The 25446-nt window shown below is 30.2% G+C and overlaps 2 protein-coding genes across 8 annotated transcripts; both read right to left on the minus strand.

The window, feature by feature from the left end:
• Positions 1-2706: 2706 nt before the first annotated feature.
• On the minus strand, positions 2707-7666 carry LOC112757975 (protein SMAX1-LIKE 3-like). The gene is made up of 3 exons (XM_025806525.3): positions 5885-7666; positions 4782-5067; positions 2707-4212 (listed from the first exon to the last, which is right to left on the minus strand). The coding sequence occupies exons 1-3, from the start codon at positions 7087-7089 to the stop codon at positions 2977-2979; spliced, it is 2727 nt and encodes a 908-aa protein (XP_025662310.1). The 5' UTR covers positions 7090-7666; the 3' UTR covers positions 2707-2976.
• A 6658-nt stretch (positions 7667-14324) lies between these two features.
• LOC112757982 (protein TRANSPARENT TESTA 9-like) lies at positions 14325-21920 on the minus strand. 7 transcript variants are annotated; one of them, XM_029293686.2, is made up of 21 exons: positions 21546-21783; positions 21356-21430; positions 20626-20677; positions 20461-20537; positions 20237-20370; positions 19836-19932; positions 19598-19655; positions 19136-19244; positions 18934-19054; positions 18657-18846; positions 17731-18065; positions 17520-17608; positions 17372-17427; positions 16736-16798; positions 16426-16566; positions 16139-16244; positions 15754-15828; positions 15616-15665; positions 15145-15292; positions 14899-15065; positions 14325-14845 (listed from the first exon to the last, which is right to left on the minus strand). In XM_029293686.2, the coding sequence occupies exons 2-21, from the start codon at positions 21361-21363 to the stop codon at positions 14540-14542; spliced, it is 2382 nt and encodes a 793-aa protein (XP_029149519.1). In that variant the 5' UTR covers positions 21364-21430; positions 21546-21783; the 3' UTR covers positions 14325-14539. The 7 variants fall into 7 exon arrangements, with proteins under 7 accessions (XP_029149519.1, XP_072062627.1, XP_025662320.1 ...); XM_072206526.1 differs by lacking the exon at positions 21356-21430 and having other exon boundaries at positions 16426-16530; positions 21546-21920; XM_025806535.3 differs by lacking the exon at positions 21356-21430 and having other exon boundaries at positions 14325-14818; positions 21546-21920.
• Positions 21921-25446: the final 3526 nt, after the last annotated feature.

Genomic DNA, 25446 nt, shown 5'->3' on the forward strand with positions numbered 1-25446 from the left:
AAATTCTGATACTATATTATGATATGACTATTCTTAAATATTTAAATTAATAAAAAAACACATAATAATTATATCTCTAATAACATATAATGTACTAATCTTAACCAAAAGTTATGCATGTGTAAATCAACTTAAAATCAGTGATGCATTTCTTTATGAAGTATATACACCTGCTCTAGTGTTAGAATCTCCCAATGAAATAAATAATGTGCATTAATCTAGGGAAAGGATCGGAAGGGAAGAGATATTTGTTAATATCAATATAAAATTACACTTAAAAGAATTAATTGAACATTTAAAAATAATTTAAAAGAGTATGATTTAGCACAGGTAAAGTTTGTTTGGTCTAGGACAGTTTACAGGACACATTTGGAATAAGTAAAAAGGATATACAGAGACAAAATTTAAATCTTAACGATTAATCATCTATCTATCTCTATTTATTTATCTATCTATATATGGAAATTTGTTAATTTGAAAGGAAAAAAGGGTTTTCTTGAAGAAAAAGTCCGAGAAAAAGAAAATCAAACAGATCGAATATGTTACATTTAAAATAGATAGGGTTTATGATCAATTAATGTAGGAAAACTAAAATAGATAATGATATAGATAGGGTTTATGATCAATATAATAATTAAGGTCCATCAATTTGTGGATATATATTTTAATATACTAAACATTATATATTAATAGTATAGATTATAGATATAGATATTATAATTTAAAAATTTTAAATCCAACGAGAAATTCAATACTAATTAAAAAATCTGTAATAATAATGCTACCTATATATAAAATTAATCATTAAATAAGTAATTCGTATATAATATACATTAAAGATAAATTAATATTACATATATATAAATACATGATAACAAATTTAATAGCTATTTTTTAATATACATATGCATAACATTTTTATATATAAAATGTTTGTATAATTTAACATATATAATAACTAATAACGACTAATATCATCTAATGAATGAGGCAACTATGTTTGAGTGAACTCTGTGATTCAACCAACTTTCATTTGAGGCAAGAAATGACTTGTAATTCATTTCCCTAACTTCCACTACAACAATATAGATTATTTTTTAGGGTTATACGTGTAAAAAAAAATTAAAATTTATCAAAAAAAATAAATTTTAATATTATTTTAACTATAAAAATATGTTAATAAAAGTTTTGTCAAAATTAATATTTTTAACATATAAGTAATTGTGAAAAAAGTTTAAATCTTATTTTGATAAATATTGACTGTTAAAAATAATTTGTTAACAAAATTTGAGAATATATTTTCTATAATACTTATTAACCGTCAAAAATATTATTTATTGTGATATTTATTGACCATAAAATATTATCAACAAAAATTTTTAACAAAAAATGAGATGAAATCTTGAAATTAAAGAATAAATTAAAATTTTAAAGATAAAAAATGAATAATATGATCCCAAATTGAGAAAGTGTGATGTCAAAATTGATAAAATCAAAAAAAAAAGAGAAACAATAAAATAAATTAAAAATAAATAAATGTCAAAATTAAAAAATAATTTTTTACAGTCAAATTATTCATAAAAAAATATAAAAAATTTGACATTTATATTTTTATATTTTAACATTTAATTATAATATTAAAAAATAAAATATTAAAATAGCTCTTTTTTCTTCATGTAGTGTTGGAAAGCATGCTGCTGCTTGTGTTTATCCTTTGTATAACTATATTCCCAAAAACAGGAATACACACACGCACACATATATTATATAAAATAATGAAAGAGAAGAGATTAAAATGGTGGTGCATCATTGTTTATGCCTGTATGCATAGGGTAATTGCATGTACATAAATAATGGTTGTTTTGCAAATTAGCGAGCTAATAATTTTGTTTAATTAGCTAATATTTTGAAACTATTTTCTATTTTAAATTTTAAATATAAATCTTTTAAAAAATAAGTGTTTAGAAAATAATTTTACAATAAAAATTGACTAATGTTAAATAATTAAAAAAGTGAATTCTCTATATTTATTTTTAATACATTTTTATAACAAATATTATGAAAATTTTAAAATAATTACTGATATATCAGCCTTTAATTTATTTTTCTTATTTTGTCCCATTTTTATTTTTTATATTACATACTTATGTGTTCATTATTAGTGCGTGGCATAACTTTTTTTAATGCAATGTAATTAACAATCATACATAGTGATAATTACCATTTACTACAGTAGCAAGAGGTCCTGCCCATACCACTTTATAGGTGCTACTTTTGGCATAACTTATTTCAAGAATAATGAATCACATTTTAAAATACAAAGATTAGATAAATATACATACTAATTAACCCCTTTTAAGATTCAGTTATATTTAATTTAATATTTTGATATTTTAAAAAATATAAACTAATCTCCTTTAATGTTAACGTAATAATATAATTCATGAAAACTTTGTATTTTATGAAATATAACAATTAATATTTTTATAAATATAACACAAATTTGGTAAATAGGGATATAAATGGATGTTAAATCACATCAAGCTTTCACCAAATTGAAAAAGAAAAAGTGTAATAATTTATGCTAGATAAAAATAAGGCGAAAACTCAGGTGAAGTCGACTTCACGTGAAATTGATATGTGAGAGCCGTTAGATAAAAATTTAGTCAAATTAATCAAATCATTTAATAACTTTCAAATATCAAATTTACGTAAAGTCAACTGTAATTGAGTTTCCACTTAAAAATAAATGGATGTTAAGTCCTTTCTATTACAAAGATAATTTACTTACTTACACATGTAGTTACATAGTTATAAGAAAAAAAAAAGGACATGCAATTTCTTTCATCCTAACCCTAGGAAATAAATGCCTGAGATCAATACATAGACATGATGAATAAAAAGCATTAGAAAAAAAACCCTAGAAATTAAAAAAAAAAAGATTAGACACTAATCTTGACATTGATCTTGTAATCATTACAAATCCTGAATTTTGAAGAAAACTTTTCCGTCCACAGATTCAAGAAGTCCAATTTCATCCACGGATCCATGATCATCATGATCATCATTGCATTCATCATCATCAATGGAAATATTCAAATCTAAATCCAAAGAAACACAAGGACTTATCTCCTCCAAAGTAGCAACACCATCACCATTATCATTATTATTATTATGATTAGTGTTGTCTTCTCTTGACGAAGAACCTTCACAAGATTTTTGTCTTGTCAATGGAGAACAAGCCCTTGATCTTGAACTAAAACTCTCACAACTCAAAATGATGATAGCATCACAAAGTGAAACCTCTTCACCATTTGAATCTTCAACCTTTCCTCTCTCCATTGCTCTCTTGAAACCAAGTTGAGAGAAATAATCAGCTTGTTCAATGTCCTCAACAAGAAAAACCCTATGAGGGTTAGAACAAACTGCTTCCCCGAATCGCGCAATGTAACTACAACTTGGATCTTCCCTTGATCTCTTGTTCCTGCAAGAATTGTTGTCCTCAATTGATGAATCAGCTCTTGTTGATGATGAAAAACTACTCATTGATATTGAGATGAAGTTTTCCTTTGATGAACCAAAAACAACCCTAGCCAATTCCATTGCTATCTTCTCTTTGGCTTCAAGATCAACACCTTGGAAGAACAACCATGTTTCTTCTTTCATCATCACATTGTTGTTGTTGTTATTTCCTTTCCTTCTTTGCCTTGTTCCGGAACGGCATTGCAAAATGGTGCTCGCGATTTCGGGTAGTATCTCTTTCTGCCATGGAACTTTGTTCTTCAAAGCATTGCAAAGGGTTTTTAGATTCTCCAAGTTGAGCTCTTTGAATTTGTTGTTCACATACTCCATTGCTTCCATGACACCACTTGAAGAAGTGGAATTAGGGTTTGAAGAACTTGGATTTGATAATGGTGAGATAGTTAATGGACTATGATCTACAATTTCTTTGTTGCTAATGTAAACTCGCAAAGCGGGTTTATCATTATTCTGATTGTGGTTCTGGCTGTGGCTGTGATTGCGGTTACTACGATTTTCTAAATTCCAAATATGGTTGATATTGTTAGGATTTTGGTGGTGATCATAGGAAAAAACACCAGAAGTATTGGATGAAGAAGGTGATGATAATGTGAGAGTTTGATCACAAATAGTGTAGGGTTGTTTTTGAGTTGCATTGTTCCAAGTTTTGGAAACCTCTCCCACTTGAACATCCTGTTATAATATATATATAAATCAAAAGTTATAATTAGGTGCAAAACTTTTACTATAATTAAAAAGTATACAAATTAAAGAAAATTTTATACTAAGTAATAAGCCTATTTAATTAATTTTTACCATCATTGTCTAAAATATTGTAAAAGACAAAATAGTTAACTTAAGTTAATTACCATATTATAATGGTTAAATTGTGTTACTACTTTATAAGAATATTGCTAGGTAGGTGACATTAAAAATTAAAAAAAAAGCTAAATGTTATGGTGAAAATTCAGGTATAATCGACTTTACGTGAAGTGGACTTTACGTAAAGTTGATATCTGAGAGCCGTTAGATAAAAATTTAGTTAAATCAGTCAAATTATCTAACAGTTCTCAGGTATCAATTTCACGTGAAGTCAACTGCACTTGAGTTTTCACTAAATTTTATATATAATATAATATAATATAATATAATATAATATAATATAATATAATATGATATCAAATCAAATCAATGCTATAATGTGTGTTTTTTTTTTCATGTGATGATGAAGTTAGAAGTTTGAGTTGTGATGAAATGAAGACCTGATGATTAGAAGAGGAGAGTCCTTTATTCTCATTCTTGTACTGTTGAAGCCATGCAGGAAGGAGAGAACTTGAAGAATCACTGTTACAAGTACTATTCATACTTTGCAAGCTTCGAACTTCGTTCTCAACTACCTTAGCTGAAGAAGAAGAAGGTTCCAAGAAGGTTCCAAGATCATTACTAATATCACCCCTCACTCCTCCTCCTCTTCCTTCTTGATCAAGTAATAGCCAGCTAGTTCTATTGTCAGCTTTAGAGTTTGTTATTGCTTGATTTTGTAGACCACTATGATGAGGAAAAAAGAGAAGAATAATAAGAAAGAAAGAAAAGAAGATAATAATGATGATAAGATTATTGTTATCAAATTAGTGTAGTGCCTTCATTTATTTTTCCCACTTCTTAAAGTCATTTTGAATAGTAACAACAAAAATGGAAAAAAAGTTGACCAATCCAAAAGAGAAAAACACATTGTCACAATATAATGTTATAATTTGACAAGGAAAAAAAAAGAAAAAGAAGGAAAATTTCTTTTCTAGGAAATTCTAAATTTCTAATCAAACAAGATAGGAACAGCATGATGACTGACACATGATACTAGTTTTAGACATGAAAATTGAAATGAAAAAACTTTCAACCAGAGTTTTTTTTTTTTTTTTGCCATTGTTTTTTTCCTACAATAAAGAAAGTAGTTGAAAAGAAGAGAGAAAAAAGACTTAGATATAGAAGAAATCTTTTTATATTTATATTATATATGTACCAACTACCATGTACTCAACATTTATCATTTTTTTTTAATTTTAAAAAGATTAATTTTGGAAAATGAGATGGACAATGGAAAAGATTATTGAACCAAATTATACAAATTCAAAAATTCTATTTAAAGAGACAACTATATATATAATATATGGTTAAAACTCACGTACGTGTGAAGTTAATATTTGAGAGCCGTTAGATAAAAATTTAGTTAAATCAGTCAAATCATTTAACGACTCTCAAATATCAACTTCACGTAAAGTCGACTGCACCTGAGTTTCTACTATAACGATGTAAAAGAAAAAGATAAAACTTAATAATATCTAACTTTACCAAACATCATTATTACCTGTCAGTGATGAGGCTCAAACTCAAGCTTCCAGCAGGGATTGTAATGGGGTGAAGACCCCAAAGATTCTCCATTGATGGATGTCCATTTTTGCATCTCATATAAGCTTGGAAAGTTGCAATACCCATCAACCAAAACCTTCCATTATTATTATTATTATTATTACTACTCACCATCTTTGCAATCTCCATTATCATGTGATCCACAGGGCTATAACAAACCCTACTACTCATTCCTTGGTCTCTATAATAATCAAAAACCCATTTGAGATCTCCAAGATACAAAACACACCCTTTATTGCTATCATTGTTATTGTTATTAACAAGACTCCTATTAAGCTCTTCAATCTTTTGTTCAACCTCTAATCTTGAAAAATTTGAGAAGGAAGAAAGAGAAAGAGGTAGAAACTTGATACCTCTAAGGGATTCACTAACTTGTCCTTTCTCAAACTTCTCCATCACCCTTCTAACTACACCTTCAAGAGTTTTCACACACTCACCAACAATCACGGTTGTTCTTCTTCTTTGACTCACCAAATTATCTATCACACTTGAAACATCTTCATCTCTTACCGGATCCAACACTACCTTGTTGTTGTTGTTGTTGTCATCTCCATCACTTTTATGATCCTTTGGCTTGTTGTTATTCTTGTTGTTGGTGTTGTTGTTTTGAGAGCATATTTCTAGAGAAACAGCTTGTTCTACATTGCTCTTGACTTGTGTGCTAGAAAACCCTGCTTCTTTCATAACCCTACTAACACTAGGGTCATCCAAGATTGAGATTATGAGTTGTTCAAGCTCAATCTTCACGGCCAACAACGGTTGTTGTTGGTTCTCAATGGATCCGCGTCGCTGGTGAGCTTGTGCGCGCTTGAAAGCAGCTACCATGGCGTTTGAAATCGAAGGACACTGGGAGTGGTGGGGGTGGTGATGGTTGCCCAACATGGGGCTCGAGGTTGAAGCCGGCAACCTATTCAGTGCAACGTTGAAGCAGAGCTCCAACGCCTTGCACTGAAGAGGGTGCGAATGAGACTGGAGACAAGCTGTTCTTAATAAACCGTTAGAATCTGAAAGCATAGTGTTCGCCACGTGAAGTGGCGTCACTTGAGCATGGCCGCGACGCTTTGCAAGCGTCACGGCCTGCTTCACTATGCTTGCAGCTTCTGGGGTTAGCCCTTGTTGCACAGAACAACTTCCTGTTCTCATCTCCAAAAAGAATCTATCTACTTAGAAATGAAAAACGTTTTCATAAACTAAAAGGAGGATCTTAAGACCAAGAGAGATCGATCAAACTATGGTGGTTTCGAATTTGGTGATGGATGAGAAAAATAGTGTAATAGTAAAGAGTTTATTATTTAGTTTGAGGTGGTGGTGTTAATTTTGATTGGGAAAACGAAGATATATAAGGAAAAAGGAAGAAGAGTGTAGGAGTATGGGGAACTTTATATTGAAGAATGAAAGTGTTGGTTGGTATCCGATATCTATAGTTGGGAACTTCGGAAGCTAGGTCTTTTTTTTTTTTTTGAGGTTTCTCTATATATCCCTATGGCTATATAGTCTCTAATAATTATAATAATAATAATATTATAAATGGTGGATGAGTATAATTCAATAATTATTCCTTCCACGAAGAAGCCTTGTTTTTGTTTTGTACCTTGTCTCTAGAATATATGAATGAACAAAGATGATGGTTTGGTCTAAAAGACTAAGAAAGAGAGATAACAACTACCAACGAGAGAAAGAGAAAAGGAGAAGATGAAAAAAGAGGTGTGAAATTTAAAGAGGATAGTATTTACATATTTAAGTTATTATATATTAAAAAATTAACTCATTGAGTTGGATTAATCAAATTGTCAAAATTATTCGTCTATTTAAATAAATATTAAAAAATTTAAATTTTACCTTGTATATAATAACTGAGACTAATAATAGACTTTTTAAATAAAATTTAGATTTATGATAAATTTAATTCATCAAATCGAGAGATATTATAAAAATAAATATTAAAATATTAATTTAAATTTAATAAGGTTTAATTATTTTGTTAATCTTTATAGTTTCACAAAATTTTTAATTAGGTCCCTATATTTTTTTAATTTAGTTCTTGCACTAATTTTTTTTTTCAATTGAGTCCTTACATTTTTTTCTTTTTATTTGAGTCTTTGCACTAATTTTTTTTTAGTTAGGTCTCTATACAATTAAGCCAATTATTACTAAGAGGAACCTAATAAAAAAAAATTAGTGCAAGGACCCAATTAAAAGAAAAAAAAAATATAACGACCTAATTAAAAATTTTGCGAAACTATAAGAACCAACAGAGTAATTAAACTATTTAATAATAAATAATGTGTATGATAAATAAAAGTATATTGTAGTCAAAGTTATCCAATATACGTATATATATATATATCCGAAATGAGACACTAATTTAAGTATGTAAATAATATTTTTTTAGTATTTGTTTAAGTTATTTTTCAATAAGTGATGAGGGTGTGAATAAAGAAAAATTGAAATAATGGAACACTAAAATTGAGGAGAAGAGTGGTGTGTGGATGTGCTTTTCTTGTTGGGGAGGTAAAATGGGGGTCCAAAGTGGATCTTGTTGTAGAAAGTGGATTGCATGTGCTGACAAGCAGAGACTAATATGCATCAGTATCAAAGGCAAACTCAGCTTTGCTCACTCACTCACTCTTCTTTCTTTCTTTCTCTTTCATGCACACTCATTCACCAAATTTCGTAAAAAAGTTTTGGTATGTGTAAGTGGGGCACTTTCTCTTTTATGCATAGTAGTGTTAAGTGTTAACAAATAAATTTTTATTTGTTTATTTTCATCATATGTGTGGGAAGGAAGTTAAGTCATGCAAGGTGCACTAACGATTAAGTAATCTACTCTTCTTCATTGACCCAAAAGAAAATAATCTTTTTATTCTTTTTTGGTCATTAGGTAGGTGTTAAGTAATCTTCAAACCAATAATAATAATAATTGTTGAGTGTAACTCAATATGAATGCAAACTTTTCATGAACTGATAAAATAGTCTTTGAAGATCTCTTCATCACTAACAAAATAATTTACCAGACAATTATTGGATATTTAATTTGTCTAACATATTTAAAATATTACTTCTCTTTATCATCAATTAACCCAATTAAAAAATACATTACCAACAAATTTATCGACGAATTTTTTGTTTCTAACTTATGAATTTGTGTTCGTCAATAAATTGATCGATAAATCTCCAGTAATATTTTTATCTATCAATTTTTTGTTAACGATAATGTTAGAGAGACAAAAGAACGCCAAAATTTATCTTATTTAGTATTAATTAATTATCACAATAATTAATAATAATTAATGAATACTAAATAAAGCAAGTTATCGCTGTTTTTGACTAATTTTCTTTAGTTACCAAACATTTTCCTTTTGTTAAATAATTTCTGTATTTTTTTTTACAAAATAGCTTGTGTATTACAGTTAAGGATGTGATAAATAATTTCATAATAAAGTATAATCGACAATTTAATGAAAAATAATCTTTAATTTATGTCAAACAAATAATTATCTTTTTATTGCTAGTAATTTATTTTTCAACAAAACTATCTTTCAAATGTTATATTTAGTATTCTCCCCCCCCCCCCTCTTTTTTTTTATAGGATTTCAATTTTTTCACTAATTAATAAGTAATACTATATTACAATAATCAAATTAATTATGAAGCACTACTCAACAAGTGGAAGTGGATCCAAAACAGCTTAAAGAGAAAATATTCATAAACTATAATAATAATAGTAAAAATAAAACCTAAAGTTAATAAAGTATGGCGCTCCTTCTAGCTACCATATATTCCTATTAGAGAGAGAAAGAGAAGAAAGGAAACATCTTTTTCATGGGAGTCTGCCAAAAACCGAGGACCTGAAAAGAGGAGAGGGGTCTCTAATTCTCTATGGTCTTATAATCTTATATGTTGGTGAAGGAATCGGGAACTGTGTACTATTTTCTTCCTTCCGGACCCAAAGACAAGCAAGGGAATAAAGTGTTCTTGTTTGGGTCCCTTCTTTACTTTGGATTACGATTATTAAATATCCAAATTCTAATTAAACTATATATAATGGATCATGTCATGTATGTTGCATGGTGATTAAGACCAACATTAGGATTTTTGTTACATACATACACTTCATTATGTTATTATTACTAGTTGCATTTAGCATTGATACTCCATTAAATTATCTAAATGAAATTTAAAGTTTAATTTTTGTAAGTACTATATAGCTAAATATAAATATGAACATACATACATGATATTATTATTATTATTATTATTATTATTATTATTATTATTATTATTATTATTATTATTATTATTATTATTATTATTATGACCTTGCATTCTCTTTTCGTTGGGTGTCCCCTCGACACACACTCCATTTATTTCAAAAAGTTATGTTCTTTTTTGGCTCATGATAATTCATCATTTTCAAATACTATAAAAGAATATATAGAGAGAGATCAGAGAGAAAAATATATATACAGAACTAGCTAGACTATGGCCAAGAAGCACCACAAATGTTATAATAAAGGGAATTTCTTTTTCCTCTGTCAATGGTATTTGTGTAGGTAGATTCATTGGATCCAATTAATTTTTCTCTTTTGTTGTTTTAATATTTATTTACTCATATTCTCAATAGTTAAATTCAAAATAAAATATTACCTAGGGTTAGTTTTCAATGGAAAATAAAAGTGAAAATGTGGTATATGTATGTACTTATATTTATAAATTAAATTTTGGAAATAAATAGTGCGACAAAAAGTGTATTCATATTTCATACATCCAATATTGTATTAAATTATTTAAATCGACATATTGTCATATTGAATTGGGATCAGTAACAATAATCAAACAAAAATAAAAACCAGAAAATTTTACACGTGCGGCGAGTTCACAACTATATCTATCCAATCCAAGCTTAATACTATAATGATCCTGACATGATTGACTTCAATTTTCTGAACTTCGTTAATGTACAGAAATTTTATTATTTATTTATTATTGGAGACATTGACTTATGCACATATATACACAATTTCGGAATAATATAAGGACCACATACAACATTATATAAAAAACTCAATTCAGTGAATTGCTCCTTATTTATTTGCATGCATAGTAATAACATATGCATGAGAAAGAAAACTACTAATTAAAGCAAGAAGTCACACAAATACTAATGTGTATGTAAAATTATATTATTGTATATTCAATTAGCTTATACTTTAATTTCTCAGTGTCAAATAGTCGGTCTTTTATTTTATTATTTTTTTCTTTTTTTAGGAATGATCATCATCATACCCCAAAATTAATCTTACTTTCAAAACGTGTCTATAATATATTTAAATGTTCATGATCCACTTACAGTTGTGAGGGCATATTAGTATGTAGATTTCTTAGATAGTTGTGTCCATTAATTAAATTAAATTCCGGAGGTCTTAATTTTTTTCAATTCTTGCATAGAAAGTAGAGAAGGGCATGCAAAATACATATAGCATCCACTGAGTGCTCTCGATACCTTCTATCTATCTATTTATCTTGGTGTTCACGAAAAAGAAATCATAGAAATTTCATAAAGAAATACTCCTAGTAGAGAGCATATTTTTCGAAACAACACAACACATATACATCTATCTTTCACTCCTCAATTATCCAACTCTTCTACCTTTTATTTGTTTTATACAATGTCCCATGACGTATCAAATATCAATAATGTGTGTGCATCAGTGAAGAGTTAATATATATTTGAGTCACTAATAACATTACATGAAAGAGAAGAAAAGAAACAAAACCCTCTAAATTCTTTTTCTTTTTTGTTTTTTTTTTCTTAATGGGAAACTCAGAAGGTATGAATGCAGCATCATATACATCAGCATTTTCACATGATACATATTTTGACAGGACCAAAATACATAACGTCACTTTTGGGGATCGATAAATCAGTGACGGCAATATTAAATAAACTTTGCACAAAATTATATATATACACTAGTTTTTTTCAGTCACCATATATATCTGAACCTAATTATCAAGGTAGTCAACTCGAAAAATTATAATGTTTAGAGTTTAAAGTTTGGATTCTATCAAGGTAGTCAACCTAAATTTCTTTTTTTATTACGAAAAATTGAATTCAAGGCAACGGAAATCAGATAAACTTACTCATCGTATGAATTGCCTATTATTGGTTTAAGAAAAAACAGTTTCTGCAAAGTAAATAATTGTAAAAACTGATAATAATTTTGAAATTCCATTTTTATTAAAAGTATTGTTATCCCAGAAAAATCTTACTATTACATGTCTCAGATGGAAATATAACTGGGTTGAAATTCATTATTCTAGAAATAATAAATGCCTGAGAATATCCTGTTATTGCAGCTAGCACGCAGCCCTTAGTGCATGGTCACTAATCACTATTTACATTGCACGTGACTAGCACAACAATGAGTGTGTGATTAGAATTAAATAGGTTCCAAATCCAAATCCAAATCCAAAATGAATCTGTTATAATAAGCTACATTAGCTTGATCAGTGATGCATGCAGCAGAAGAATTTTTACTGTAGATAGGTAACTACTAACTAGCCAAGGCTTGTAGTCAAAAAGTCTCTTGTAACTTTGTTGGCCTAAAAAGACTTACAAAGGATACCAAATTATTTGAACGCAAAGCACTCGGCTATGGTAGCTAGAAAAGGAGTGTTTGAACCAAGAGAGAGAGAGAGGAATATGTACACTTACTTAGGAGTTTGAAACACAGCTCATAACTTCTCTCTCTCTCCCCCACCAAATCCAATAACGGTTTACTTCTATTCTTTTACAGAAATGCCTTTTTTTTTAACTTAATTTTAGATATTGCTATTACACTTTATTATAGGATTCAATTTTCCTTATACTAATTAGTATTCTCATTTGGTTAATTATTTTTTAATGGAAAGGATAATTGTCTTGCAAAAAAGGCATCCTAATAAATATTGATGCTAAATCTTTGTGTTTGGAAAACCATGAGATTTGAGGCAAAGCGAAAGCTATAGGACTAGCTTTTCTCTGCTTTCACCATCAAAGACCCCTCTTGAAACACAATTTCATTTGAGTTTTCCTTAAACAATTTTAATTAATATACTCTCATCATCAACTTTTGGCTAAAGTAAAGCGCTCTAATACCATAAAGCAATATTAAAAGCAAAATATGGCATTATCTACTCAAAAGGGTCGCTCATTTTTATGCTTTTAAGCCTTCAAATAAGCATCTTTGGCCTTCTACGTGGCCATGTGGCTGAAAGCAATATCCAAGGGAATGAAGAGAGGGAAAAGGGGAAAAGATTAGTTAATAGTTATATTATATATTGGGCAGGGTGGGCAGCTTTAAAGGCTAGAATGGGGAGGAAAAAGTTGCCCTAATTTTGACATGACAGCCTTGTTAATGTAAAGGTGATGGGAATTACGTACCATACACTCACTCTTTTTCTCCAAAAGGTTTCTCGTTATTTTATGCTTCATATATATCTGCACTGCACTAAACAAACTTGTGCTCCATTAAGAATTTAAAAGGCCAGCATCATTAGGAATACAAATGATTACTCTTCCTCGTGTTATCTGCGCACAACCGCAGAGAAGAAGAAGCAAATCTAGGCATTTCATGCCAGGGTATAGACTAGTACTATATTTATAATGGGTTTGTGGTGGGTGAATCTAAAAGTGTTCAATATGACAGCCTTATATACCCAAAACATTCGGTATTGTCTGTAATTTTAATGTTGGACAATTTTAAATTCTAATCTTTAGAAAAGTTTTAGCTAGTTGAGTTCTTAAGTATTAATTTAAATGAATTTTCCCTACATCAAATGTAGGATTAATATTCTTCAACAAAACCATCTATTTCATTAACATTCAAAAGCAGATTTCTTGTGGAATATTAGTGGTTTAGTATGCTATAAGGTATAAATTCAGAACCTAATTTTATCTGGCTTTGAAGACATAATAATCAATAAACGCCAATTGGCAATTATCAGCAATTTCATCAATACGAGTTCATTATTTTTGTCAAAATGAATTGTGTACCTCACCACACACAAACACAAGGAAAAGTTTAAAAATCTCTAAAAGAGTAAACACTTTAGGGAACGGGAAATATCATGCATAATTGCATAGAGAGTAGCCCCTGTGTAATTATTGATTTCGCCGGTCTAATTGCTAAGAGAGGCCCCACTCACTTCATCTTCACATATTCTAGAAAAGCTTATATTAAACCGTGGCAAAAGGCCATTTTCTAATCATGTCATTCTTGACTAATGATTTAGGAGTTTTATACCTAAACAATAACTCTCAATTCGATTGCCGAGACATATTTCTAAAACTCTATGCTAACTTACTCAATTTATATACACCAAACATGTTTTCATTTTCAAAACAAAGACATCTCTATATGAAATCAGATTTACATGTACTGGTCTGTGAACCTAAGACATACTAAGCACTACAAAATTATGTACATTAATAACATGTGCAGTTATAGACTAATACATTTAAAGCCAAAATATAAAGAAAATTTATAAAAAGAAGTAATAAGACAAGGGAGGAATGTAAACTAACCTACAATCACTCATCATCACAACTTTATTTTTCTCTGTTTTCTTCAGCTAATCCAAGATCATAATTAAGTAATGGAGCAAGAGTGGCCTCCACAGCTGATCTCTGCTTGGTAATTTCGCGAAGAATGGCTAAATGAGCATCCTTACAAGCTTTTGCATCTGGGAAACCAAGGGTCCATCTCCCATCCACAAAATGATCAGGCATGCTAAAATGATCTCCTTTGGCTTTAGTTGCATACAACTTGGGGTTGAACTCTCTTATTCGAAGATGCAACCATGAGGGGTGATCCTTATCTATTGTTGGCTGTGAAACAGATAAAGAGGCAAATGACTGAAAAAACAAATAAATCAAAACATGATGACTTGATCAAGATATTGACTTACACATAACCCTGCCAATGGAGCAATTGCTATCACTACCCCATGCCGGCTTCGAAATGGGTGTTTCTCTGTGAGAAGCAATTTTCCGGTATTCTTATGCACCATTGGTACTACATATACATCTCTAATTTCGGCATTTGAAAATGCAATTGTACAAGGTATTCCAGATTCTGCAGTAGTCAGCATTAGAGAATGAAAAAGAGACATGACGCCAGAGGCACAAACAAGTTGAAACAGAACGATGCCTACCCAAAGAAACATTAGACCCAAAGCTAGCAGAAGAAACATTTGAAGAACAGATTACTCCAGAATCATTGCTAGAAATGGCAATCAATGGATTCTCTGCCAACTCACGTTCGAAAATAAATGTCTTCAGCTGAAAGTGGAGAATAAAAGCCTAGAAAAATAATTGGTATCAGAATTACCATTCAAGATTTTTCAAAGAACAACCAATAAAAAGCATTACAAATTTACATATTTAACAGCACCAACCCAAATACTAAGTAAAAGATATTTAATAAAACAGGAAAACTCATAAACTGCCATGAAAACAAGAAAAGAAACATTTGCAGTAAAGGATACTCTCAAAAAAACAAGACAAAACTCAAGAGCAAGGTTTGGAAAATAAAACATATTGGAAAGAGACACCCATCTCTGAGCATTAGGTAATTTAAGAGAAATCATCCATAAAAGACAATTTAAAAGAATAAATTAGAACACCTTCACTGCATCAACTGTCTTTTGCCATGCAAAACAGGAAGATGTTTGACCTGTGAAAAAAACAATTCATTTACACATTATGAAATCAGTGCTCAGGACAATTCAATATAACGAGGGGAACATAAAGAAGTAATATACCATTGGTGGATTGTTGGGGAAGAACAAGTTCCAACATAAATATTGGATCTTTATATTGGGAAGATTGCTCCAAAACTGCATACAATATGTATGAAGGATGTGCATTAGATTTATTTTTAGTTATTAAACAACAACAAAAGCCTAGTCCGGATAAATAGGGTTAGTTACCTAGATTAAGTGATGCTATTGCACTCTACTAAAAATGAAAATTTCATTGGTTCAATGTGAATTTTACCTTTCTTTTGTCCTTTTTTAATTAGGAAATATGCATACACTCTTTTTCAGTTTTGTTAAACATATACTAGAATTATTGAACTAATCCAAAAGACAAATTACCCAACAAAGATGGATCAGGATCAACCTCAGTAAGAAGAGTAACAAATACCTTTTGTACAGCTTGACCATTCATTTCTTACAATATCCGGAATATGATCAAACCAAACTCCATCAAGTTCTTTCAGAAAATGTACATGTGAGTGATCATATGCAGTCTGCTCATGGAAACTAGAAACTATAAAACTTTAGAAAGTTTAAATGTATACAGCAATTCCAAAGCGAATGCATCTTTGATGCAAAACATCAATTTCACTTGGACATACTTTTGATAGGAAAAATATATCTAGTTATCTACTACCAATACTGTGAACAGAAGTAACAGTTTAGAAATCTTACATTGAATAGGAGGAGATTATCATCATCAAGTCCTTCTCTACAAAAGTTAAGAAGCTTTTGCAAGCACCACCCTGCATGCCACAGCATCTCTGGGGAGTGGGATTCCTGGAAGGCTAAAACCTTAAGCAAGGCATTTAAAATCTGTCAAATTTAAAAAGGGCATGATAAGTTTGTTATCATTTTAAATGCTATGAACCATCTTTGACAAATCTAAAAGCACACTCAAGGTGATGACGATGACGATGACGATGACAGTAAAACTCAAAGGATAACCAGATTAAATTGTTGACCATAATAAGGAAACATATACCTCAGGCATAAATCCACCGAAGATACTTGCATCCAAGGACTTTGAAGTCGATGTGTCATTTGTCTGCATTGAATAGAGGTAAGAATGAAAACTATATCATATAGTTGATAGTTGATCAATTATATAATGTATTTTGTACAATGCACGGCAGGTTTCCGTTAAATGATGAAAGAAAATCACATGAAACAAAAACCAAGTAAAAACATTTTCAGTCTGGGAACAATTAACTACATAACTGGTTGACATATTCAAATTGGTGCTAACGACTAACCATATTTTCTTAATTAATGATTTAAGTACTTACATGTTCCTGAACTAGAGATATATTTACCAAGAAATATTTTGCTACCTTTAAAAGCAATAAAAAATGTTAACCCAAGTCCATCAACATATACCAATATATGTAACGGCCAACTGCAGCCCCCCCCCCCCCCCCCAAAAAAAAAAAAAAACCGACAACACACAGAAAAAAAAAACCCTTAGTGGGGAAAAGGAAAAAGGAAAAACCTTGGCTTCAGCTTTCAAATATAGAGAATCCTGGATATACTATTGTAATAGATGCAAAACAGTATAAGTATTCGCCATTTTGATTGTGGGTGCTCCTGATCAAATTCAAATCAATGTAATTATACTAACCATCGCATCCTGAGTCTGATACAGCCGAATCATTGGAGCTAATAGACTATCAAGATCTGCAAAACTTGCATGAAAAGCAACATCAAATAACATAATCGCTTAGTGAAAGACAACTTCTAGGGTATATACATAAATAAAATAAGACTACCTTTACTTTCAGCCAGAATAAGTAAGAGAAATGTAGAAGCTAACAGTAGGCATTGATCCTCAGAAAACACAAATGCAAGTATTCCTTGCCTGCAAGAGTTGTTACTTCATTATAGTTATAGTTATCAAGAAGATGCACTAGATGTTGCATAAACAAACTGCCTCAGGGGATGCTTCCACCTTCAACTTTGAAAAAAGAAAAAAGAAACAACCTTTTGGGACATATATCACCATTCAAGCAACTAATATTGACTCTGGTCCTGAAATCTTCCAAAAGAGAATCCAGATAGTTCCCATTGATGTTTCCATCTCCTTTTGACTCAGGAGCATAAGAAATAATCTTTTCCACTTCATTCAGGCACTTAGAAAATGGTTTAACTTCATTAGAGCTATCAGAAGCGTTCCCTTCGCTCAGAGTTCTCGCATTTAAGTTCAAAAAATGATACAGGATAACACCAGCCACGTTGTTAATCATGCTTCTTCCCCCAACGACTTGAAGAAGACGTGATAAGATATATAGTGAAGTGATAGCAGATAAATCTGAGCCCTGGGTAAAAGAACATATTGTTTGAATCAGCGCATCATGTGGAAATAAATCATGGATATAAATTCAAGTATAGCAACTAGCAAGATCAGCTGAAGCAGGCAGATTTCCTTCCCTTTTATTACAAAGTCCTTTGTCCACTTCACCTTTGAACACACTAAAAGAGCCAGACAACTAAGCCTCTTTTTTTTTTTTGTGGTGGGGGGAGAGGGGAGGATTATGATTGTAAAGAATTCTCTCAACTAAACTAAAAAAGTGAGTGACTATATTTTAGTACTGCAATATTGAAAGTAGTAGCTCCTTAAGAGTATGAAGGGATTCTGTTCTTAATCTGAAGACATTATTTTTATCCTCTCTATGCAAGCAGATTCTAAGAAAATCAATACTGCATACCATTACCAAGTGGGAAATTCCCAGTATATCATGATATATATTCAAACATTCACAAGTTAGAGAATTGTTTTATCAATTATCATCAATTCATATCAAGTATTAACAACTTTTAACACTAGAGTTGATATAGCAATGATATACCACACCAGAGGGAAACAGTAATTAGAGTAAACTAATTAGCAGGAAGTTCTCAGATCTCACATTATTATTCATTGAAGCTGGTAATGAGAATAGTACAGGAAACACTAGCCCATTCAGGAGATTCTCAGTAACCAATTGATTCAATCGAGGCTCATCAACACTAAGAATGTCTTTCAAGTAGTATAGTTCATCAATAATTTTATCAGATTCAAGAATCAATCCATTTCTTCTTTTTTGAGTGTCCATATCCCTGTTTGAATAAAGGGCAGTATCATTAGAAATCGGAATCACTCAAGCATATATAAATTAATGAAAAATATCTAACAAATGATTATACCCTTTTTCATGGAGAAAAGCATCTAAGAGAATACACATTTCTCGTAATCTGCCAACCATGACAGAGAAGTAGTCTGAAACTGGTGGCGTCATTATAAATTTATAGATCATCTCATCACTAACTGTCAAACCAAGACCCAAAATACTGTAAACATAGCACTAAGGCATGCTTATGACTTAGAAGCAGATCGAGAGCAGTATACCATTGTAGATGTTGAGAACTATTGTACGTACTGCTGTCTGAATCATCTTTTCCTCATGATGAGCAAACCTTAGAGCCTCAGTGTACAAGGGAAAGGAAACTACAGCATCCTGCAGTTGAATAATGCATCAAAGAAGATCATGCTGAATTTTGCCAGAGAAAACAAGCAAATTTTCCACTTCCACCACGAATTTATGGTAATGATTGCTTTCTCGTGCTTTGGTTTCAACAAATAACTAATACAAGATAGGAACTGCATATATTTTTAACCGATATCTTTCTCAACAAAAATGATATTACATTAGCTTTCTAAACGTGTGTAATTCAAAACTACTCTAGCATAGTAAATTCAACAAAACAAAGGATGAATTCATTATTCACTTGTCCTATTCAAAAGTGAGAAGACAATTATTTTAGCTCAATATACAGCAACAAACCATCATATTTACAAGTTTTGACCTACCCCATGTACATTCACAAGAAGGCAAAGTGTGTCTCTGTTTATTTTACCACTAACGGCCCTGAATGAAGAAATGAACCAAAAGTTAGTTTCTCCTTTTAGAATAAATATTAAAAGATAACAACAAACATAAAACCATGTGAAAAAAAAAATATCAGAATCAGAAAATTTACACCCTTATGTGATTCACTAATAAAAGAAAGAGGAGAGAAAATTTAGAACATAAAACTTGCAACACAACCTTAGAAAAGACACATAGTATGGAGCCAAGTCTCCCCCATCAAGTTCATACGGATGCAAAATGATGCTATTAATATAACCATTGCTGAAACAATAGTCTGCAAGATGCAAAGTCAGCACAACACATTCGATTAAGTACCAGTATGAAGCCTAAGACATACCAGTCGATAATATAAAAGTACCAACAGACCATCTGGATTCTGTGTGCCATATTTGACAACATTTCCGCATAGCATAAGATCTCGTGCATCACACTATTGATGGGTCTAAAGATCTTCAATTAAAAAATTAAAGTTTTCAACTCAAACAACTATTTCATGCCTAACAATGTATGAACAATAGGTAAAACTCTAAAGTCTAATGACCTTAGCCTGAAACATCAAGAAATACTAACAGTCTTACAAATTGCATGTTCATTATCCATGTTTTGAATCATTATGCTGAGATACTGAAGTAACGGTGCCTCAATTCTTGAATTTTCACTGATATCAAGCATTCGAACGAATTCCGCAACCACTTGGCGATCCATGAAACATCTGAACCATTTAATCAAATACAAAATTCAAAATTTTCAAGATAATACTAACAAGATCAGAAGCAACGAGATTTTCCCAACAAGATCTTACTCAAGAATGGATGGATCATGTTTATCACCATAAGTAATTATCTCCACAACAGACTGCAATAAATCCAGCACTAATTCCTGCATAAAACAGCATGCATAATCACAATATGCTTTTTGTTCAATGAAAACAAAATACCACAATGAGAATAAAATTGACTTGTGTTACCCTGTTACGCATGTTCACAACTTTGATCTGCTTCAGTTCATCAATTACGGATCTGTAACCAGAAAATCATCAACAGCAATATTTATAATAAACAAGTTAAAGTTCCGTAAACAACAAAAGCCTCATAAGGCACTACAGAAACTTAATTTCCACAGCAAACTTCACGAAAAGATCAGGTCACTACCAAAAAGAAAGATCATCAAAAATCTCAAAACAGACTCTTTAATCCTGTATAATAGCATTAATAAAAACAAGTTCTAATTCCGGTAACAAGAGTCCCATAAAGCACCACAGAAACTCAATTTATACAACCAAATTCATGAATAATCAAGTCACTACCTAAGAAGACCATCAGAATCTCATATCAAACCTTATCAAAGCAAATCCAGGACAATGTAATATATAAGAAACAAGTTCAAGCTCTGGAAAGTGGAAACAACTAAAGCCCTGTAATGCACAACAGAAACTCAATTTTCACTCTAAAACGCACAAGTGAACAACCAAGTCACAACTACACTACTAAAGGATCAGCAAAATATCAAAACGAACCTTAGCAAATCCATAACAATATCATCGATAAGAAATAAGTTCGAGCTCCGCAGATTTAAATAAAATAAAATAAAAATCCTCATAAACTCAACTTCCACATCAAAACTCACAAACAAATAGTGCGCTAACTAAAAGGATCATCAAAATCTCAGAATGAAGCCAAACAAAGCCAAATCCATACAATATCATTTATAATCAACAAGTTCGAGCTCCAAAAAAAGCAAAATGCAACTTCCACACCAGAATTCACGAACAACTATAATTCACCACGTGAAAAATTCGTCAAAATCTCAAAATCGAACCATACCGAAGTCAGAAGCAGTAAAAAAAATAAAAAACAACGAGAAGTCGCAAATTTCGAAGTTGTTTACCTGAAGTGTAGAACGGAGAAGCGATCAACAGATCGCCAGAAAGAGCGCATCATGGCGAAGAAAGCGAGGAGATCGAAGAGATCGTTGAGACCGATGCAGTTTTCGAAAATGTGACGACGAAGAAAGAGCAAAGAGTGGAAGAAATAGTGTTGACGTTTGTTCGCATTGCAGAGAGGGAAAAAAATGAAAGTGAAAGTAAAAAAGAAAAAAGAAAAAACGAAAAAAAAAATGGTGCAATGCAGAGTAGTTTGGCCGTTTGGTATTAAAATATGGAGTTTGATGAAGCAACTAACTCAACTACCTTTCAACGTCTCGATTTTAAAACCCTGATTGCTGTAACTAACTAAGTTTCTAATTAACTAACTCTGCTGAGCTGCGTCTTCTGAAGAAAAAGGATGTATGATATAAGGGTTCAGCATCTAAATGCGTAATGTTTAATTATTAATTTATTAATTTTAAATAACTTTTTTCTTAAAATAGTTGAACTTGTGACTTAATATTATATAATTATCAACTCTACTACTTATTTTTATTATTTTACTTGTATATTTTTTCTCTTAGTACCCTTAAGTTTTCTTTCTTTTTTTGGTTTTTTTTAAGTATTTATTATTGTAATACATTTAAGTTACTTCAAGTTTCTATTTTTATTTTTTATTTTTAAATTTTAGGTTAAATGATTAAATCAGGCATAGTATCATTAACATATTTGTATTTATATGGGCCGAAGCCTGATAAATTGCATCTGACCTTAATCCAAAACCTTGTGTTCATTAACCAAGGTTGGTTAATTGTTTGAATTCTTTGTGTAGGGTCAAACTTGAATACCCAATATCAAGACCCAAAATACCCTTGAATACCCAATATGATGGACTGGGCCCTTTTTAGGTCCAATTGAAAAAGACAAAAAAAGCAAGGAGGATGAATTATTTGTTTACTACTTTTATTTAAGGTTATTATTTATTATTTTTGTTAGAGTATAATTAGGATAAATTAGATTAATTTGTATTATTTCAGGAGCAAGAAGACGAGCTGAGGTTGACTATGCTATTGGAGAAGTTTCAGCTGATTGTGGAAAAGCTTTAGTAGTTCGTCAAAACTTGAATACTGCAAGAGTAACAGAAGATGAGAGTTAGCGACGCTACAACATCTTTCACACAAGATGCACTGTTAAGTAGAAGGTTTACAAAGTCATCATAGATAGCAAAAGTTGTGAAAATGTTGTTTTAAATTATATAATAAACAAACTGAAGCTTCCAATCGAGTTACATCCTCATCCTTATAAGTTACATTGGTTAACAAAGGAAAATGAAGTTAGAGTAACAAAGCGATGTTGTGTCCAATTTTCTATAGGAAGCAAATACAAAGACAAAGTGTAGTGTGATTTCATTCCAATAGATGCATGTCATTTACTGTTAGGACATCTTTGGCAATATGATTTTCGAGCTATTCATGATGGTTTCAAAAATATATACTCCTTTGTTAAAAATGGCAAGAAGATCATATTAACTCCGTTATAACGTGTAGATAGTCAAAAAAATCAAGCTGAGTTATGTCTTTTCACATCTTTCAAGACCAAATGTACTCACTAATAAAATCTTTTACCAATACAAAATGAGTGTTTTTCAATCCAGTGAGAATAATGAAGAAGTTCTTTCCAACTAGGAAAAATAATACAGAAGCATATATTTTTATATTTGTGTCATTAATTAAAGTAGTATAGTTTAGCATATATTATTATATTGTGTTATGAGTTAGTCTCACTTTACTTGAGTCATGAAATAAAGTTCTTCATCCCCTACTAGTATAAATATGCGTATGTGTCCCTTCTTGCTTACGAAGTTGAGTTGATTAAGTTATATCTTAAATAATGCTAATCGATCTCATTGATCCTAATTATACTAACAATTTTATTAAGATTTATTTATTCTGTTATTTTTTATAATTTTATTAATTTTTAATTAGATTTTTATACTTTTTTCAATTTGATTCTTATACTATTTTTAATTTTGTAATTATTTTTTTTTATATAAAAGTTATTAAAATTAAAAGAATGTTTTTCTTAAAATATATGCCATTAAAGGTCTAAAAGCATGTGTAAAAATTTAATTAAAAAAATTTAAATATTTAATTATAAATTTAATAAAATTATAGAAAACGAAAAATTAATTAAACCTTTTTTATATTGTCCCTATAATTAACGGTTAAGATATTTAGTAGTTAAGTTGACAAAATTGTAAACGTTCTGCCCCTTTTTGTTGGACAAAGAAAGAATTAGAAACTACTCCATCATCATTCACTCTTGATGATTCTTACCTTCCATCGGGGCCTTATTGTTGCTGTAACAATCATAGCATATTATTATAGCAGCTAACTGATAGGAAACGCATGTATGTGCAAAGTAAAAATTAATTTGGGTTAATCTAATAGTTAATTCATTAATTTGTTTAAGTAAGTACGAAAAATTATTTCATTTGAATTATTTTGTAGTTCACGAGTTTAAATGAATCTTCTTCAATAACGATAAAAGAATTATTTCATTTGATACAAGTAATTCTCAAAAATATTTTAAAATAATAAAAATTTATTAAAAACTAAAATATATAATTTAAAATTTTTTAAGATCTAATTTAAATATTTACTCTTTTATGTTATGAATTTATCAGTCATATGGGTTGACCAATGACCATATTAGACTGTCTAATTGCATGCATGGTATTTGAATTAACATTATTAGGGTTCACGTATATGAGAAGAGCATGAAATAAAACCGTATGATATTATACTAATTAATTATAGAATGCCTAATTATATTGAGCTATGCATAAGAAAAAGGAGACCATCAACACTGTTCAATAACTTATGCTTTAAGCAATTCAACAATCTAAAATCCCATATGCATGCATTAATATAATAAATAAAAGAAATGGTTTATTTAGTAGATGAACGAACCCTATTGGCTGCTACGTACACTAACTACTCTATCTTTTTAGTGGAGTAGAGGTATGCAATTCAATTGAAAGCCACGCACGACGCCCTTTAATCTTGTGAAAATTTTAATGCAGTCGACTTCACATAATTCTTTAATTTTGTAGAAATTCAGATGCAGTCAAGTTAACTTCACGTGAAGTTAATAGTTGAAAACCGTTAAATAATTTAACTTATTTAACTAAATTTTCATCGAACGACTTTTGACTATCAACTTCATGTAAAGTCAATTGCACCTAAATTTTCACCTTAATTTTAGGTTTTACATTCATACTTTTTCTCACATTTGTCTTTGGAGTATATATATTATTAGGAAAAATTACCATTACAATTACAAAATTTTTATTGATAATAAAGTTATAACTTTTGCTAACAGAAGTTCTATTACAGATAGTAAATTTTTTTTATAAAGATATTATAAATGTATTAAACATATATATAACCTTTTTTAATTTATATATACATGCATGCATGCAACAAATAAGTAGTGCCATTCTTGTGTAAGAGAGGACAAAAAAGAAGATGGAAAATAGTGCATAAGAAGGGAACAAAGAATAAATCAAAGATAACAAAAACCCTTTATTAAGTAGTCCCCATATTGAAAGAAAACTTTCCGAAAGAACATGAATAGAAAAAAAAAATGACTCTTTTTGGAGAGCATATCATTTTTTAAAACATAAATCTCTTAAGCAAGGAAGAACGAAGTGAGAGGCTAAGGAATATATATAATGACAATTGTATGCATATATAATTGCTTCTATGGGAAGAAAACAAATAAAGCACTCCAAGGATCAAATTTCAAAAGTCAATAGCTGAAACAATTAACAATTTGTAGCTTTTTCACTTTTTTGCATGGATATATAGGTCACTATAATCACCTTATGATATGTGTGCCACTCCTTTTGTGTGTGTTATA

The sequence above is a fragment of the Arachis hypogaea genome, chromosome 2 (assembly GCF_003086295.3).
Source record: "Arachis hypogaea cultivar Tifrunner chromosome 2, arahy.Tifrunner.gnm2.J5K5, whole genome shotgun sequence".
Classification (NCBI taxonomy): Eukaryota; Viridiplantae; Streptophyta; class Magnoliopsida; order Fabales; family Fabaceae; genus Arachis; species Arachis hypogaea.

Coding starts and splice junctions, on each gene's coding strand:
- LOC112757975 (XM_025806525.3), bottom strand. CDS start 7,089: ATGAGAACAGGAAGTTGTTCTGTGCAACAAGGGCTAACCCCAGAAGCT. Junction 5,068..5,884: donor TTGAGCCTCATCACTGACAG/GTAATAATGATG, acceptor TCCTCATCATAG/TGGTCTACAAAATCAAGCAA. Junction 4,213..4,781: donor TCTCCTCTTCTAATCATCAG/GTCTTCATTTCA, acceptor ATATTATAACAG/GATGTTCAAGTGGGAGAGGT.
- LOC112757982 (XM_029293684.2), bottom strand. CDS start 21,598: ATGATGCGCTCTTTCTGGCGATCTGTTGATCGCTTCTCCGTTCTACAC. Junction 17,428..17,519: donor TATTCTGGCTGAAAGTAAAG/GTAGTCTTATTT, acceptor CAAGTTTTGCAG/ATCTTGATAGTCTATTAGCT. Junction 15,293..15,615: donor AGACAGTTGATGCAGTGAAG/GTGTTCTAATTT, acceptor TTATTTTTCTAG/GCTTTTATTCTCCACTTTCA.